The following is a 17,201-nucleotide window of genomic DNA, read 5'->3' as shown; positions in this document are numbered from 1 at the left end:
TTGTCAGGGGCTATAGAAAGGGGAAAATGTGGATTTGCTGTTCAATTGGTATAAAGTTTAGCTATGCAAGATGACTAACTTCCTGGTGTTTGCTGTTTTTGCTGTACAGCATTGTGCCTATACTTAACGATACTATGACATACATTCAATATCTTGTTAAGGTGGTACATTTCCGCTTATGTGTATTTTACTGCAAGAAAAAAACGTGGAGATCCCTGGCTGGTATAGTTCAGTGGATAGAGCCTGTGAACCAAAGGATTGCTGGATAGGTTCCCAGGCAGGGCACATGCCTGGGTTGCCAGCCAGGTCCCCGTTTGATGGCACACAAGAGGCAACCGCACATTCATGTTTCTCTCCCTCTCTTTCTCCTTCCCTTCTCCTCTCTCTAAAAATAAATAAATAAAATCTTAAAATAAAGAAGTGGAGAAAAAAGACCAGTATATTTACTAGTATAATTTATATCCTTTAATATCTTAAAAGAACATGAGAAGAATTTGGACAGGAGAAGCAAAAGCAAAGAGCTAGGAAATAAAGTCCACTTTGTGACAACTCCTTAAATGCATAAATAAATATATTAAACACTGTAATAAGCAGATTTTTTATGTCTCAAAGTCTTTAGAGGCTGAATATCCACATATTTAGGATTTCACTATATTTTTATCTTAAAGATAAGTATACAGAATAACTGTCTTGTGGTTTCCATAAGTAATTTCATGTGATCTAGAGTTTGGGTTCTAATACTCATCATGGAAGCATCATCAAATTAAATGACCAAAGAAAGAAGTCTATAAATATATGGCAAGTTTTTCACCAAGCAGGAAAGATTCATACTAAGATTGTTCCCTTTAATATGAACATTTAAAAAAAAAAAACAAGAGAATTTCTTTTGCAGTGGCTTGGTCACTTCTTGCTTGGATGTATCTTCTCTGCTCCAAAAACATACATACATACATATACATATATTTTTTCATACTTATGCATATATAAAAAGATAAACCTAAAGATATAGCTAGGCTAGAAAACAAGATAAACATTTCTGTGAAACAAAATCAATTTCCAAGTGGTAACAGAGAATGAGTCTCTTCCTGGTATTCCTCTGCAATATACAGTATTATTTTGTATTTTTAAAACTTTATATAAATAATATTATACTATATACATTATTTTACACCTACCTGTTTTAATTTTTAAATAGATTTTATTTTTCAGAACAGAAAAACTTACACATTTACAGAAAAACCGGGAAGCTAGTACAAAGAGTTCCCACATACCACACACCCAGTTTCCTCTATTATTAACATCTTACTTTAATTACTACAGAGGATTTTCAGCCAAGATGGAGGTATAGGTATATACACTTTGCCTCCTCACATGACCAAAAGGACAGCAACAAGTTTAAACACAAAAAATCACCAGAACTGCCAGGAAATTGAACTCTATGGAAGTCCGAAAACCAAGGAGTTGAAGAAGAAACATTCATTCAGACTGGTAGGAGGGGTGGAGACAGGTATCCGGGGTGGAGAGAATGCGTGGCAAGGCAGAAGCTAGAGGACCTAGAAGGGAGAGGTGGCAGCTGGTGGACTAGGTGACCTTACATCTGCATGTAGATAAACCAGAAGGAACAACTGAGGAGCGAGACAGACTGCGCAACCCAGGGTTCCAGTGCAGGAAAAGAGAGCCTTAACCTCTGGCTATAAAAATTTGTAGGGGCTGTGTGCCAGCAAAAACTCCCAGCCTCACAGAAGAGTTTGTTGGAGAGGCCCACAGGGTTCTAGAACATACACAAGACCACCAACCCAGGAATCAGCACCAGAAGGGACCAACTTGCTTATAGGTAGTGGAAGAAGTGACTGAAAGCCAGCAGAGAGCTGAGCAAATAGCATTGTTCCCTCTCTGACCCCCTCCCCCACATATAGTACCACAACACAGGGACCTGGGTTGCCTTACTCTGGTAATACCCAAGGCTCCGCCCCTTACAATGTAACAGGAGTACTGAAACAAACACAAAAAATGACTCAAATGAAAGAACAGATCAAAGCTCCAAAAACAGAACTAAGTGATGAAGAGACAGCCAACCTATCAGATGCACTGTTCAAAACACTGGTAATCAAGATACTTCCAGAAATGGTTGAGTATGGACACAAAATAGAGGATAAAGTGATAGCTATGCAAAGTGAAATAAAGGAAAATAGAGCTGGCTGGTGTAGCTCAGTGGATTGAATGCGGGCCTGTGAGCCAGAGGGTCGCGGTTTGATTCTCAGTCAGGGCACATGCCTGGGTTGCAGGCCAGTTCCCAGCAGGGGATGCACAAGAGGCAATCATACATTGATATTTCTCTCCTTCTCTGCTTCCATTTCCCTCTAAAGATAAATAAATAAAATCTTAAAAAAAATTAAAATAGACAGGGAACCAACAGTGAAGGGAAGGAAACCAGAACTGAAATCAACAATTTGGAGAAGGAAGAAATAAACACCCCACTGGAACAGAATGAAGAAACAAGGATTCAAAAAAATGAGGAGAGGCTTAGGAACCTCAACTTTAAATGTTCCAACAACAGAATCATAGGGTGCCAGAAGGAGAAGAGGAAGAGCAAGAAATTGAAAACTTATTTGAAAAAACAATGGAGGAGAACTTCCCCAATCTGACAAAGGAAACAGACTTCCAGGAAGCCCAGGAAGCTTAGAGAGTCCCAAAGAAATTGTACCTAAAGAAGCACACACTGAGGCACATCATAATTGCATTAGTCAAGATGAAAATGAAGGAGAGAATTCTAGAAGCAGCAAGAGATAAGGGACAGTCACCTACAAAGGAGTTCCCATCAGACTGTCAGCTGATTTCTCAAAAGAGACCTTACAAGCAAGAAGGAGCTGGAAAGAAGTATTCCCAGTCATGAAATCCAAAGACCTACATCCAAGATTGCTCTATCCAGCAAAGCTATTATTTAGAATGGAAGGGCAGATAGAGTACTTCCCAGATAAGGTCAAGTTAAAGGAATTCATCGTTACCAAATCCTCATTTTATGAAATTTTAAAGTTACTATCTAAGAAAAAGAAAAAAACTATGAACAGTAAAATAACAACAAACTCACAACTATCAACAACTGAACCTCAGAAAAACAAAAAGAAAATGAACTAAGCAAACAACTAGAACAGGACCAGAAGCACAGAAATGGAGATCACATGGAGGGTTATCAGTGGGGAAGGGGAAGAGGGAAAATGGGGGAACAGGTACAGAGAATAAGAAGCATAAATAAATGGTAGGTACAAAATAGAGAAGGGGAGGTTAAGAATAGTATAGAAAAGGTAGAAGCCAAAGAACTTATATGTACAACCCATGGATATGAACTAAAGTTGGGGAATGCTGGTGGGATTCCCCAACCAGCACTGGGGTGATGCAGAGTGGAGGGGAATAGATTAGAAAAAAGTGGGACAACTCTAATAGCATAATCAGCAAAATATACTTTAAAATAATTACTATGGTGCATTATTAAAATAAATGAATTAATACTGATATATTATTAACTAAATCCCATAGTTTATTCATATTTTCTCCCCCCCCCAATGTTCTTTTTCTGTTCCAGGGCCCTATCCAGGATACCACAGTATACTTGGTTTTTATGTGTCTTTAGGTTCCTCTTGGCTCTGGCAGTTAATCAGACTTTGTTTTTGATGATTTCGACAGTTTTGAGGAAAGCTCATCAGGTACTTTGTAGGATGCTACATTACTGGAATTTTTCTGGTGTTTTTCTCATGGTTAGATTGGGGTTATGAATTACTAGGAAAAAGACCACAGAGGAAAAGTGCAGCTTGATCATATTATACCAACCATACATACTATCAGTATGACTTATGACTGTTGATGTTGGCCCTGATAACCTGGCTGAGGCAGTTTTAGGTTTCTACTCTGTAATGTTACTTTGTTTTCTACGTTTCCATACTGTACTCTTTAAAGAAGTCACCATAAGTAGCTCAAAAACCTTGAGGTGGAGCACCTACATAAATTATTTAAAATTATTTTCTATTGGGTATCTGTCTCCTCGACTTCATTTATTAATGTATTCGATCGTTTTGTTTATTATCAGTATGGACTCATAGATATTTATTCTATACTTCGGGGTATAGTCCAACACTAATTTACTTACTTTGATGTACAAATTGTTTCAACTTTGGTCATTGGAAAGTCTTTCAGTTGGCTTATGTGCTCCTTTGAAATACCTCCAGTATTTTTATGTTGTTTGTAGCACTTCCTTATTTTTGGCACTATAAAATGCCCAAGGCTCATCTTGTATAATTCCTATCCCCAGTGCTAGAATCAGCCATTTCTCTAAAGAGCCCTGGTTACTTTTACTAGAGAGTAACATTAGAAACTAAGATCTGGGTGCCAAACATGCTTGTTGCTCCTGAAATGTCACTTCGTTTAGACCATCTCAGCTGAGAGGGAAAAAAATGTAATAGTAACCTATGTATATATACATATCTATAAATATTTCCATATGTAATCATTCATATATTAAGTTAAACATGAGTTCATAATGTCTCCAATTGTAAACCATTACCACATGGATAATTCTAGTTTTCTCTCTTTGCTTATCCGTAAATTCCAAGAGTGAAAATCCTGGATCCCACCATCTGCTATCCATTTACTTAATTGCTCCATTTCATTTTACATGTATAATATCGGAATTCTTAACCTGTACCCCCGTGTTACACAATCATATCAACTAGGGTACAGTGATTATGTGCAGTTCTGTTTGCCTCTCTGTTGCTTCCACATTCCACACATTTCCATAGATATTTAGGTCAGCCTTCACTGAGGGTGCTTCATATATTTGTAACACAGTTAGATTCTCTTGTCAACCTGCATTCCTTCCTGGGGTTCTCCAACCTCCTAAATAATTTTTTAATATTTGTATACCTCAAGGGTCACTCTTCATGTTGTACTGTTATGGGTTTTGGCAGATTCATATCTTGGATTCACTATTACATTATCATAAAGAACAGTTTTACTGCCCTAAAAATCCTCCATGCTTCTATTCCTCTCTCCACCATTTACCCAAGACTCTTGGCAACTACTGGTCATTTACTGTTGCTGTAGTTTTGTGTTTATCAAAATCTCATGTAATTGAAACCATACAATACATAATCTTAACATAGTAGCTTCTTTCACTTATTAAAATATATTTATAACCCCTCTGTATCTTTTTGTAGCTTTATAGCTTATTCCTTTTATTGCTGAAATTATATTCCATTGTACAGGAGTATATTCCATCCAACAGAAGTAAGGCTAACTTGAGTGTGGTTGGTAGAGTACGAGAAAGTCTTGTACATGATGGATAGCAATTTGAATATTTCACCTAAAATGTTATATGGTGTGCTTCAGTGTGACATTGTTATGTTACAGCATTACATGCTTACGCTTTTGTAATAAAAAAGTGATATTATTTGTGACAGACCCTGCATAGCTGTAGCACAGGTGAATGTTTCATTCATCTACAGAACATCTTGATTGCGGGTTTTTTTTTTTGGCAATTATGAATAAAACTGCTGGGTTTTCATTCACATGCTGGGTTTTGTATAAATATAGGTTTTCAAATCAATTGTGGTAAATAACTACATGCACAATTATGAGATCATGTGGTAAAACAATGTTAAGCTTTGTAAGAGACTGTCAAAGTAACTTCCAAAGAGATTGTATCATTTTGTATTCTCACCAGTAACAAATATGAGTTTTTGTTGGTCAGGATCCTCAATAGCATTTAGTACTGTCAATTTTACTGTATTTTTTTAAATATTATAAAAGGTATATAATGTCATCTTATTATTGTTTTATTCTGCAATTTCCTTATGACAACTAATGGTGAGCTCCTTTTAATATGCTTATTTGACATGCACATAACTTCTTTGGGAAGGTGTCTGTTCTTTTGTCCATTTTTAATTGGGTAGTTCATTTTACTATTGGTGAGTTTTAGAAGTCCTTTGTATATTTTGGATATAAGTCCTTTATTAGGCATGTGTTTTGAAAATATTTCCTTCCAGTCCGTGGCTTGTTTTTTGATTCTTTTAAAAGTATTTTTCAGCCTTGGCTGGTGTGGCTCAGTGGATTGAGCATGAGCCTGCGAACCAAACAACCATGGTTGGATTCTCAGTCAGAGCACATGCCTGGGTTGCAAGCCAGTTCCCAGCAGGGGACGCACAAGAAGCAACCATACATTGATATTTCTCTTCCTGACTCCTTCTCTTCCCCTCTAAAGATAAATAAAATCTTTTTAAAAAGTATCTTTCACACAGAAGTTTATTATTTTAATAAAGTCTGATTTATTCTTTTTGTCTCATAAATTATGCTTTTGGTATTGTATCAATCACTGTGTCACCAAACACAAGGTCACTTAGATTTTCTCATGTTTTCTTCTATAAGTTTTATGGTATTGTGCTTTGCATTTGAATCTACAATCTATTTTAATTTCTTAAGAGTGTAAAATATGTGTCTAGATTCATTTTTTTGCATGTTGACATCCAGTTATTCAGCACAATTTGATGAAAAGACTATGCTTTCTCCATTTAATTGTCTTTGCTCCCTAGTCAAAGATTGCTCCACTATATCTGTGTGAGTCTATTTCTGGATTCTTTATTCTGCTCAAGTGGTCATGTGTCTTTGAAGTTGAATAGTGTGAGTCCTTCATTTGCGTAGCTGTTCTTCAGTACTGTGTTAGATATTCTGAATCTTTTATCTTCCTAGGAACTTAGAATCAGTTTGTCTATATCCACAAAATAGGTTGCTGGAATTTTGGTGGGACTGTGTGGAATCTACATATTAATATGGTAAAAATTGACATCTTAATATTAAGTCATCCAATCTACAAACACTGGACATCTCTGCATTTATTTATATCTTTAATTTTTCATCAGGGTTTTATAGTTTCCTACATGTAGGTGCTGTACAAATTCAGTTATATTTATATCTAATTATTTCACTATTTTGTGGTGCTAATGTAAAAGGTGAAAGATTTATACAATCTGAAGAGAAACCAGAGTATTTGGTGCTATTGTAAATAGTGGTTTTATTTCATTGTCAATTCTTAATTTCTTGGTATACAGAAAAACAACTGACTTTCTCCAACCTTGCTATACTCACTTATTAGTTCCAGAACTTGTTTTAGGGTCAGTCTTTGGGATTTTCTATAGAAAACAACATGTCATCTATAAACAGAGATGGTTTATATTTTCCTTTCCAATATACATGCTTTTCATTTCTTTTTCTTATTTTATTTCACTATTTAGCATTTCCAGTACAATATTTTAAGAAGTGGGGAGAGGAGATACCCTTGCCTTGTTTCTGATCAAAGGGGAAGGCATCCAGTCTTTTACCATTAAGTATGTTAGTTCTAGGATTTGTAGATATTCTTTATCCAGTTGAGGATGTTCACCTCTTTTCTTCATTCGATGAGTTTGCGTTAGTGATGTTGAATTTTGTCAAGTACTTTTCCTACATCAATTGAAACAATGATATGCTTTTTTTTCTTTAGTCTGTTGATGAGGTGGAACTCATTAACTCATTAAACTCAGTTAAACTCATTAACTGAGTTTGAAATGTTGAACCAGATGTGGATACCTGTAATAAATCCCACATGCTCATAATATAGAATTCTTTTGATACATTGTTGGATTTCATTTTCCAGTACTTTGATCTTTAAATAAAAATATTTCAATCAACTATTTTGATATTCCTAATATTTAGGATTTTTTCATCTATGATCATAAGAGAGATTGGTCATTAGTTTCTCTTTGTTGTAATATCTTTACCTGGTTTTGGTATTAAGCCAAGGCTGGTTCTCATAAAATGAGTCAGAAATATTCCCTTTGCTTCTAAATATTGTAGACAGTGAGTATCATTTTACATTATTTCACTTTTACCCCTCTCTTAGTATATCAATTATACTTCTGTTTATATATCTTTTAGTGGTTGGCCTAGAGTATGCAATATATTCAATACATTAACAACTAATCTAAGTTGACTCTCAAATAACACTATACTACTTCACAGGGAGTGCAGATACATTGTAATAGTTACATAAATTAAATACTAATTCCTCCCTCCTATACCCTATAACATTCCTGTCATTCATTTCACTTATCCATATACTAAAATTACCTAACACATTGCTATTATTACTTTAAACAATTATCTTTTAGATCACTTAAAATTTAAAAAAAAATAAAGATTTTACCTTCAGGTATTCCTCTCTGTGCTCTTTTTTTTTTTCACAGAGATCTTTTTTTTAACCTAGATCATTTTTCTTCTCTCTGAAGAACTTAAAAAACAAAAACAAAATATTTCTTGTAAGGTAGGTTTACTAGCAACAAATTCCTTCAGTTTTTCTTTGTTTGATAAAATCTTCCTTTTTCCTTCACTTTTCAAGGATACTTTTGCTGAATACAGAATGCTACATAGGTGGGGGGCTTTTCAATACCTTAAATATTTCATGCCATTGTCTTCTTTGGTATTGCATGGCTTCTGATGAGAAATCCAATGTAATTCTTATCTTCGTTTCTCTATAGGCAAAGTGTTTTGTTTTGTTTTGTTTTTCTTCCTGGCTATTTTCAACATTTTCTCTGTCTTCCATTTTCTGTGTTTGAACATGATAAGCTTAGGCATGTATTTTTGGGGGTAGTTATCCTGCTTGGTGTTCTGCTTAGATCCCATATCAATGGTCTGGTATCTGTCAATAATTTTGGAAAATTATTGGCCATCATTACTTCAGACATTTCTTCTGCTCCTTTCTCTCTTATCCTTCTGGTATTCCAATAATGGGTATGTTATACCTTTTGAAATTGTCACATGGTTCTTGGATATTCTGTTCATTTTTTTGTTTGTTTAACTCTAAGTATTTATTGATGGATCAGAGAATACAGTTTTAATGGAAGAATAAGGCACAACCATGGCTTAAAACAGTTTGCTATGTAGCCAAAAGGGGGAAAAAGCCACAATTTTAGGATCTTTACATATGGCAAGTCAAGGAGCCTTTGAAGTATCTCTATAACAGATGAGTGTCAGACAAATCTTCCCTTTTACTATACTACCTCACTTGATTACAAAGACTGATACTTCACCAAGAATTTCTCAGTCATTTACATTTGAGTCTTCCAGCCTTGCCACTCTTCTGTTCTCTACTGTTCCTAATTCCTTGCAGTGATGTTTCTCTCTCTCTTTCTCTCTCTTTTAGCAATCCCTTTCCTAAACTATTGTGTACATATCTTGGATAGCCTTCCAAAGGCAAGGAAACATGCAAGCAAGCAATGAGTCAGACAAAATCAGCCAAGGGCAGTTACAAGGATGGACAGACTCATAAAGACAGATGTTAGGATGACAAAAGCCTGATCAATGAGGTCCGTACTAAACTGACTTAGGCAGAAAATTTGCTCTGGCTCATGCAAAGGTCTATAATGCCACCTCAGGTTGCGCCACCAGTGCTAGACCCCTTGTTTCTAAGGCATTAGCAGTGGTCAAAGCGAGGAGCTAGGAGAGCAGTGTAACCAGGCTACTAATGATACAATACATTCAAAGCTCTGGACCTGTCTTAGGAGCTGACTATGGATTCCAGGATTAACATTTGCCAAGTGTAAAATTCATTAAGTATTGGTGCAAAAGTTACAGATACTGAGGACAATCTTTAAATCTTTTGGACTAGGATAAGTAGATACTTCTGTAACACTAATCTTTCTATCTGAAAATGTGAACTGCAAAACATTCTAGGGCACACAACACTGAGGCATAAACCATGCTGCAAATGTGGGAATACATGAGGCTTTTAGGGTGTCCAGCCTCCTTGTTCAAAAAACCATGAGAAAGTTCCCAAGCATATAGTTAGAGCAGCCATTCTGGTGGTAACAGTCTCTCAAAACTAAGCAAATTTGTAGGCATATGTCTCTTTTCTTAAAAGTTAACACTATACTAGCAAGAGCAGCCATGTAGGTATGTATGATGAAAATCAGAGGCCAGAGGTAGAGCCACCTGGGAAAGTCAGCTGAAAGGCTGTGCCCTATACCTCTCACTAAGGCCACCATCTTTCAAGAAGATCTCCAACCAACAGGGCTTGCCTCTCAAGCCCATCAAAGGACTTGCCTCTCAAGCCCTTTGATGACAAAGCAGAGTGCAGGGGACCAAGAGATAATCACAGTTATCTGGCAGGTGCTGGTTATTGTAAAGCTCCTGGAGAGGCAACATCCCAGAGATCTATTTAAGAGTAAAGGTAGTTGAAAACTGCCCGACCACCAAACTATCCTACCAAGTCAGAAATACACTGAACAGGCATAGCTTGGGGGGCCAAGTAGAACAGAGGAGACTGAAAGGCTACGTGAATGATGTATTGGGTAAAAGAGTAGTAGAAAGCAAATGACATATAGAAAGGATAGAAGAGCATGCCAAAGCCTTCTTGGAGGGAAGGCAGTATGGCCATAGTTTACAACCAACGAAAGAGCTATGGTGGCTGATTCTTGACCTGATTCAGTTTCTCACTTTCTCAGACAAGATGCACATGTAGTATTCAGCAGCAGAACAGGGGTGGAGCTGGGGTTGGGAAAGTATTTAGAAATGGAAATAACCAGCAAATGATATCGAACAGTTACAGACTAGGTGGACCATTCTGTAATGCCCTGTTTAAGCGCCAAAGGCAAGTTTGTGTTGGCAGAACATATTGGGGGCTGTCATGCAATTGCAGTAGTACTTCAGGGGAAGGTGAATGATAGGGTGGAGGTGGGGTGGTGGAAGGGGGACTCCTGAGTTCCAGTTCTTATGTACTAGACAGCAAGGAACAGTTTGGTCTCAGTACTTAAGTGAAGAAATTTGATGCTCATTTGCTGTTCTACATCCACCTTCTCCAAAACCTTCACAACTTCTGTGAAAGATATGGTGCTGTCCCCATCGTAATCAGCTTCCTGGATGGTCCTGTCTGTGATGCTGTCCAGCTCTTCAACTGAGATATTCACTCCGACCATCATGAGAAGCACCTGTAACAGCTCATCATGAGAGATCTTGTCATCTTTATCTAAATCATCTAGTCGAAAAGCAAAGTACAGTTTGTTGCTTCAGCTGTTGAGTGGTTCTGGTCTATTCACATCTTTACTCTTTTCATTATCTTCAATGGGCTGGAAATGAACCAAAGTTCTCATGAATCCATGGAAGTTTACGTGGTCTTCTCCATCTGGAAAAAAGGAATTGATGATCCAGTCTCTCAGTGGGTTCATGGCAAGTTCTGGAATCCACTGGAAGTCTTCCTGGCTAAGAGTCCCATTTTCTCCTTTGTCCAGGCTGGTGAACCAGCTCTAGAGTGGGGTGATCTGACTGTGGGAAAAGCCAGTTTCCTTCTTGATCTCTTCAAGCTCTTTGTCCCACAGTGACATGGAGGCCTGAGACCCCATCACTGAGTCAGGAGCTCCTCTGGGAGCAGGTGCACCAGATAAGAATGCAGTAGTTGGAGGGAAGGAGGGGAAAGAGGAAGGGTCGGGGTCAAGAAAGAAGAGGGCTGGGTATCCATAGTGAACTGTATTTTGCTCATTTTTTATGTCTTTCTTTCTCTTTGCATTTCAGTTCGGGAAGTTTGTATGGACACAACTTCAAGCTTACTGATTCTTTCCTTGGCTGCACCAATCTAATGATAAGCCTATCAAAATCATCATTTCTATTATAGCGTTTTTTACTTCCAGTATCTTTCAATTCTTTGAGTTTCTATTTCTCTACTTACATTGCCTATGTGTTTTTGCATGTTGTGTAATATTTCTAATACACTCTTTAGCATTTAATCAGTTATTTTAAATTCTATATATGTGATCATTCCAAAACCTGAGCTATATGTGACCTTGGTTCTGATGCTTGTTTTGTTTCTTGAGACTGTTTTTTCTTTTAGCATGCCTCATAATTTCTATGTTGAAACCCAAACTTGATGTATGCTGTAATAGGAACTAAGGTAAAAAGGCCATTAGTGTAATGTTTTATGTTAATCTGGTGAGGAGTTGGACTGTGTTTATTAATATCTGCTCTAGCTATAGGTATCACAGGGTTTCAGTTTTCTCTAATGTCCTTGTTTTTTGTCTCCCATGTTTTCTTTAGATTTTCCTAAAAACTTCTTAAATAGAGTCTGAGCCCTGCAGGCCTTTCAGCTGTAACCCACAGTCATTACATTGAAGCCCTGTTCATGTGGTGGTAAGGTATAGGGTAAGGGGAAATATTCTGCAATCCTGTAATTGAGCCTCAGTCTTTCAGTATGCCTGTGTCCCCCACCTGTACTCTTCAGAAGTGTGTCAGAATTTTTTTTTCTCTGTTAGATGAGACAGGAAGGCTAGAGGGGCCTGAAGTTAGATGATTTCCCTTCTCCCACACTAGAGAATACTTTGGTAAAGTAGTTTTACTTATTGGGTAGTTCTTTGTTAGACAGAAGCTCTGAGTATATTTCAAAATTACTACTGTGTCTGTTCCCCATGCCAGGAACAGATATTTGTTTTGGCTCTTCAACTTGAGAACCTAGTGGTCTTCCTAGAGGTATTTATTGACTAATTCCAGAGGCACCATGGCTACCATATATGGTGGTTCTATGAATACTGCTTGATTTCCTACTAGTCAGGAACAGAGTTTTTCTTAGCTCTTCAACTTGAAAACCTGTTATGTTCAAACACTAATGTATACTTTGCCTCAACCAATTTGTCAAAGTTACTACTTAAGTATTCTTACCAGTTTATGGCTCCTGATAAGTAGATCTGGCCTGTGATTCTCAGTAATTTCCTGTCTCTCCAGATTTAGGGGTTGCAGTTTGCTCTGTGACTTCAATTATCTTATGGGTCCAAGAAAAAACTCACTGATTTTTAGCTTGTTTGGCTGTATTTCTTGTAAGACAGTAGTGATGACTTCAAAGCACCTTATATGGTGGAGTTGAAACCAGAAGTCTGCAACTAGCCATTTTCATTCAACATTATGTTTGTGAGCTGCAACCATACTGATACCTGTAGTTATAGTTTATTCATTTTCTCTACTGTATAGTATTCTATTTTATGAATATACCAGGCTTTATCCATTCTCCTACTGATGAACAGGTATGTTGTTTACAAATGTTACAATGAGCATCCTTATAACACCTTCTAATGTGCATGTGTAAGAATTCCTCTTAGGATAAATACCTAGGAATGGCACTGCTGAGCCATACTTCTTCTATTTTACTAGGTATGAGCATCTTCTATTTTACTATATATTGCCACAATGTTCTTGAAAGTGGTTGTACTCATTTATACCCAGCCAGAAATATTATTAGAGTTCTTAGTGTTCCATATGTTCACTAATATTTGGTATTGTCATGCTTTTATGCTAACATCCTGGGTGGTAAATAGTATTTCATTATAGTTTTATTTTGTATATCTTTAATTGCTGATGAGAATTAATAAGTTAATTAGACAACCATGTTTTCTCATCTGTAAATTGCCTATTAACATCTTCTGATCATTTTATTGGGTTGTTTGTATTTTTCTTATTAATTTGTAGGGAGAGATTTCCTTAAAATGACTCAAAAAGCAAAAACCATGAAGTAAAATTCTGATAATGTAGTACATTAAAATGAAAGGCTTTTACTCAATGTAAGACATCAGAAGTGATGTGAAAATGATAAGCCACTCACTGGGAAAATATATTTGCTAAATAAGCAGAAAGGGTTTGTATTGAGAATTTTAAAATAATCTCCGTAAGTAATATGAAAAACCAAACAACCAAATAGTAGGCAAAAAGGAACAGGCAACTTATAGAAGGTTCCTGAAAGGCTAATAAATTTATAAATACAAGCATAATTTCATTGGAAATCAGAAACATGCAAATTAAAACAACAACATACCTTTCTAATATGTTAGACTGGCAAAAATAAAAAGTCTAATATTACAAAGTACTGGCAAGGATGTGAAAGAGATCGCTGGAACCCTGCTCATGGAGTTGATATACATATCCTATATACACAGTAATTCCACTCCTAGGTATGTAGTCTACAACAGTGATTCTTAAAATGTCTCAGACCAGGAGCAACAGCATCTCTTGGGAACTTGTAAATGCAAATTCTCAGGCCCTACTCCAGAACTACAGAATAAAAATTCTGGGGGCAGAGCCAAGCAATCTGTTTTAATAGCCCTGTCAGGTGATTCTGGTGCACACTAACAATTGATAATCACTGAAATAAAGCAATATTTTTCCAGCTTTTTTGACTAAGGTCTACAGGGAGAAATGCATTTTAGACCACAAACATCTCTCCTCCCCTTCTCTCATGTTTGTGTGCACACACATGTAAAACAAAGCCTTCAAGAAACAGTATTTAATATTCATATTTTATTGATATTGATATTTTATATTCTATTCTACTTCATTTTATTTACAAATTGCTGATTGTGACTTACTAATTGTATAATAATGTTTGTTGCAGAATTCTCTGCAGTGAAAAAATGAAAAGAGCAAGTCTTCAGGAGATTGGATAAATGAATTATATAATATTTCTACAATGGAATACATAGTTCCTTATATCATTAGAAATAAATTTCAAAACCATGCATATTGAGTTTAAATATCAAGTTATAGAAGGGTATATAGGCCCTGGCTGGTGTGGCTCAGAAGACTGAGCACCGGCCTGTGAACCAAAGGGTTGCCAGTTCAATTCCCAGTCAGGGCACATACCTGGGCTGTGGGCCAGGTTCCCAATTAGGGGTGCATGATAGGCAACCACACATTGATGTTTCTCTCCCTCTCTTTCTCTAAAAATAAATAAACAAATAAAATATTTTTAAAAGAAGGGTAAGTTATGATTTCCTCTACATAGTTTTAAAGTATATAAAACTATATGTTGTTTATGAATATATAGTTATGTAGTAAAAATATAAAACAAAGATTTTTATAAGTTTACTTAGATATTTGCCAATTTCTCAAGACTTAGAAGCCCTGTGCTTTCACTTTGCTCTTAACTACCAGCATCTGAAGTCATATGTCATATGAAAGCCAGGTAGAGCATTTGGAGTAGCCAAAGAACTAATATGCATGAATGAACAATGGTGTGGGGATTGACTGAGGGACTGGGCGGGGGGGGTCTGGGTGGAAGGGGGCAAAGGGAAAAATTGGGACAACTGTAATAGCATAATCCATATAATATTAAAAAAACTCACATGGTATCAGTAAATCCTACTCACAACCAGAAGATCAATTATTGACTAATTCCAGAGGCACCATGGCTATGAGATATGGTGGTTCTATCAACACTACCTGATTCATTGCTAGCCTAGAAAATTGGAGGTTACTTTTCCTTCAATTCAGGTCTTCTAGTAAGTATGGACTAGAGTCTCTTCAAGATTTCTTTAAAATTTTAATGGTAGTTTAGGACCTTGGAAAACCACAAAGAAGATGATAGGAAATATACTACTTATGTAGTATGCAGAGAAAGAATAGTCAAGGTCGAAGAAAAACACAATCATTATGCCTATGTCATAATTCTTTGGTATAATCAAAGTGAATGTAAAAGTATTACTTTATGTAGCCCTGGCTGGTGTAGCTCAGTGGATTGAGCACAGGCTGTGAACCAAAGGGTCACTGGTTCGATTCCCAGTCAGGGCACATGCCTAGGTTGTAGGCCAGGTCCCCAGGGGGCCACATGAGAGGCAACCACACATTGATATTTCTCTAACTCTCTTTCTCCTTCCCTTCCCCTCTTCCTAAAAATAAATAAATAAAATCTTTTTAAAAAGTATTACTTTATGTTGAGGTAAATTAAAATGAAAACAACCCATGATTTTTTCTTGCTTTAGCCTATACCTTGTTTGGCTCCCCTGGATTATATGAAGAAAACATAGGAATTTTTCGGATCTCTTCCTCTGACAAACGATTTCTCTGGATCTCATCTTCTGGGACAAATTCTATTGGCTGCGTCAGCTTCTTAGGCCCAGTCCAACACTGCTCAGGTGAATTATCAATAACTTTTGCCACATGGAGACTGGGACTTTTACCCTGTGCTGCCTGTTCTCCCTTGTCCTGGAGTAATGGCGGGTTCTCAGCTGTGCCACTATCTCCCACTGATGTAGCTGAGACCAGTGAGTGGGAAGCAAAGGGTTCACCTCTCATAAGATGGAACTCTTCAAGACGTTTTTTCATTATCATCTCTTGGTAAAAACTTTCCAGGTTGTTCATGGGATCACCTTTGTTCTTCTTTTGGGGTTCATCTGGATCAAGACAAAGAGATATGGAAGTTCTACAAATCCTACCAATAAAACCTTTAACAAATTAATAAAAATTAAATCTTGGATCTCAGGTATAGAAACTCTGCTGGGGCAGGTATTTACAACCAATGACAGTAGTACATAGATTATTTTATTGCAGTGTATCACAAGCAAGGCTGGAACTACACTGAGGCAAGTGAGGCACCTGGGGTGCAAAATTTAACCAGGTGCTCGCTCTCAGGGTCATGCAAGTATATATAACCTAACTGATAAGGACACTTGAAAAATGTAACCAGTATGGCATTATCACACTTCTCAAAGTTAATAATTCCTTAATATCATCTAACACCAAGTTCATATTGAAATGGCCCTGATTATATCAAAGATATCTTTTTACAGTTGGTTGTTTTAACTAGCCTTTGGCTGTTATATCTCAAGCCTTATTATTTTAAAATCATACCCCTTCTTTCCCAACCCTCCAACCCACTTTGTCCCCCATCCATTGGTTTATGACAGGAACCCAATAAATGAATGTGACTAATTGTTTTTCATGGTATTATTTAACTTGTTCCTCAATCCCTTCCATTTCTTACAAACTGGCAATTAAATCTAGAGCTATTCTGTCTAATACAGTACCCACTGACCACACAAATCTATTTAAATTAATCTTTTAAATGTCAGTTTTTCAAACTAGTCATATTTCAAATGTTCACAGCCACCTGTGGCTAGTGGATGCCATATTGGGCAAAAAAGATAAAGAGCATTTATATCATTATACAAGTTGCATTGGATAGTGCTAATCTAGAGGATTGATAAGATTCAGGTTCCCTAGTTTTAGACAAGAATCCTCCTCCATAGAGAGGTGTGTACTTTCTGCTATATCATAAGGCATATAATGTTTGGTAGTCCCATTTTTAGTGATGCTGAAATATATCAGTGAATTCAGATGGTCTTAATTGTATCCCTCCATTACAAAGTTCTCCCATT

At 36.7% G+C, this 17,201-nt stretch overlaps 1 protein-coding gene and 1 pseudogene across 2 annotated transcripts in view; both read right to left on the bottom strand.

Moving 5' to 3' along the window:
- RBM41 (RNA binding motif protein 41) overlaps positions 1–17,201 on the bottom strand; it is a 120,018-nt gene that overhangs the window by 46,736 nt on the left and 56,081 nt on the right. For both annotated transcript variants that reach the window (XM_037067664.1, XM_037067666.1), the window contains exon 5: positions 15,814–16,217. In XM_037067664.1, the coding sequence (XP_036923559.1) occupies positions 15,814–16,217 (404 nt within the window). The remainder of the gene's footprint in view (positions 1–15,813; positions 16,218–17,201) is intronic.
- Positions 10,794–11,513, bottom strand: LOC119002000 (calcineurin B homologous protein 1-like; annotated as a pseudogene).

This window comes from Sturnira hondurensis, unplaced genomic scaffold (genome assembly GCF_014824575.4).
Source record: "Sturnira hondurensis isolate 20B ecotype Veracruz unplaced genomic scaffold, ASM1482457v3 Scaffold0017394, whole genome shotgun sequence".
NCBI lineage: Eukaryota > Metazoa > Chordata > Mammalia > Chiroptera > Phyllostomidae > Sturnira > Sturnira hondurensis.
This window is presented reverse-complemented; position numbering and strand designations above follow the sequence as displayed.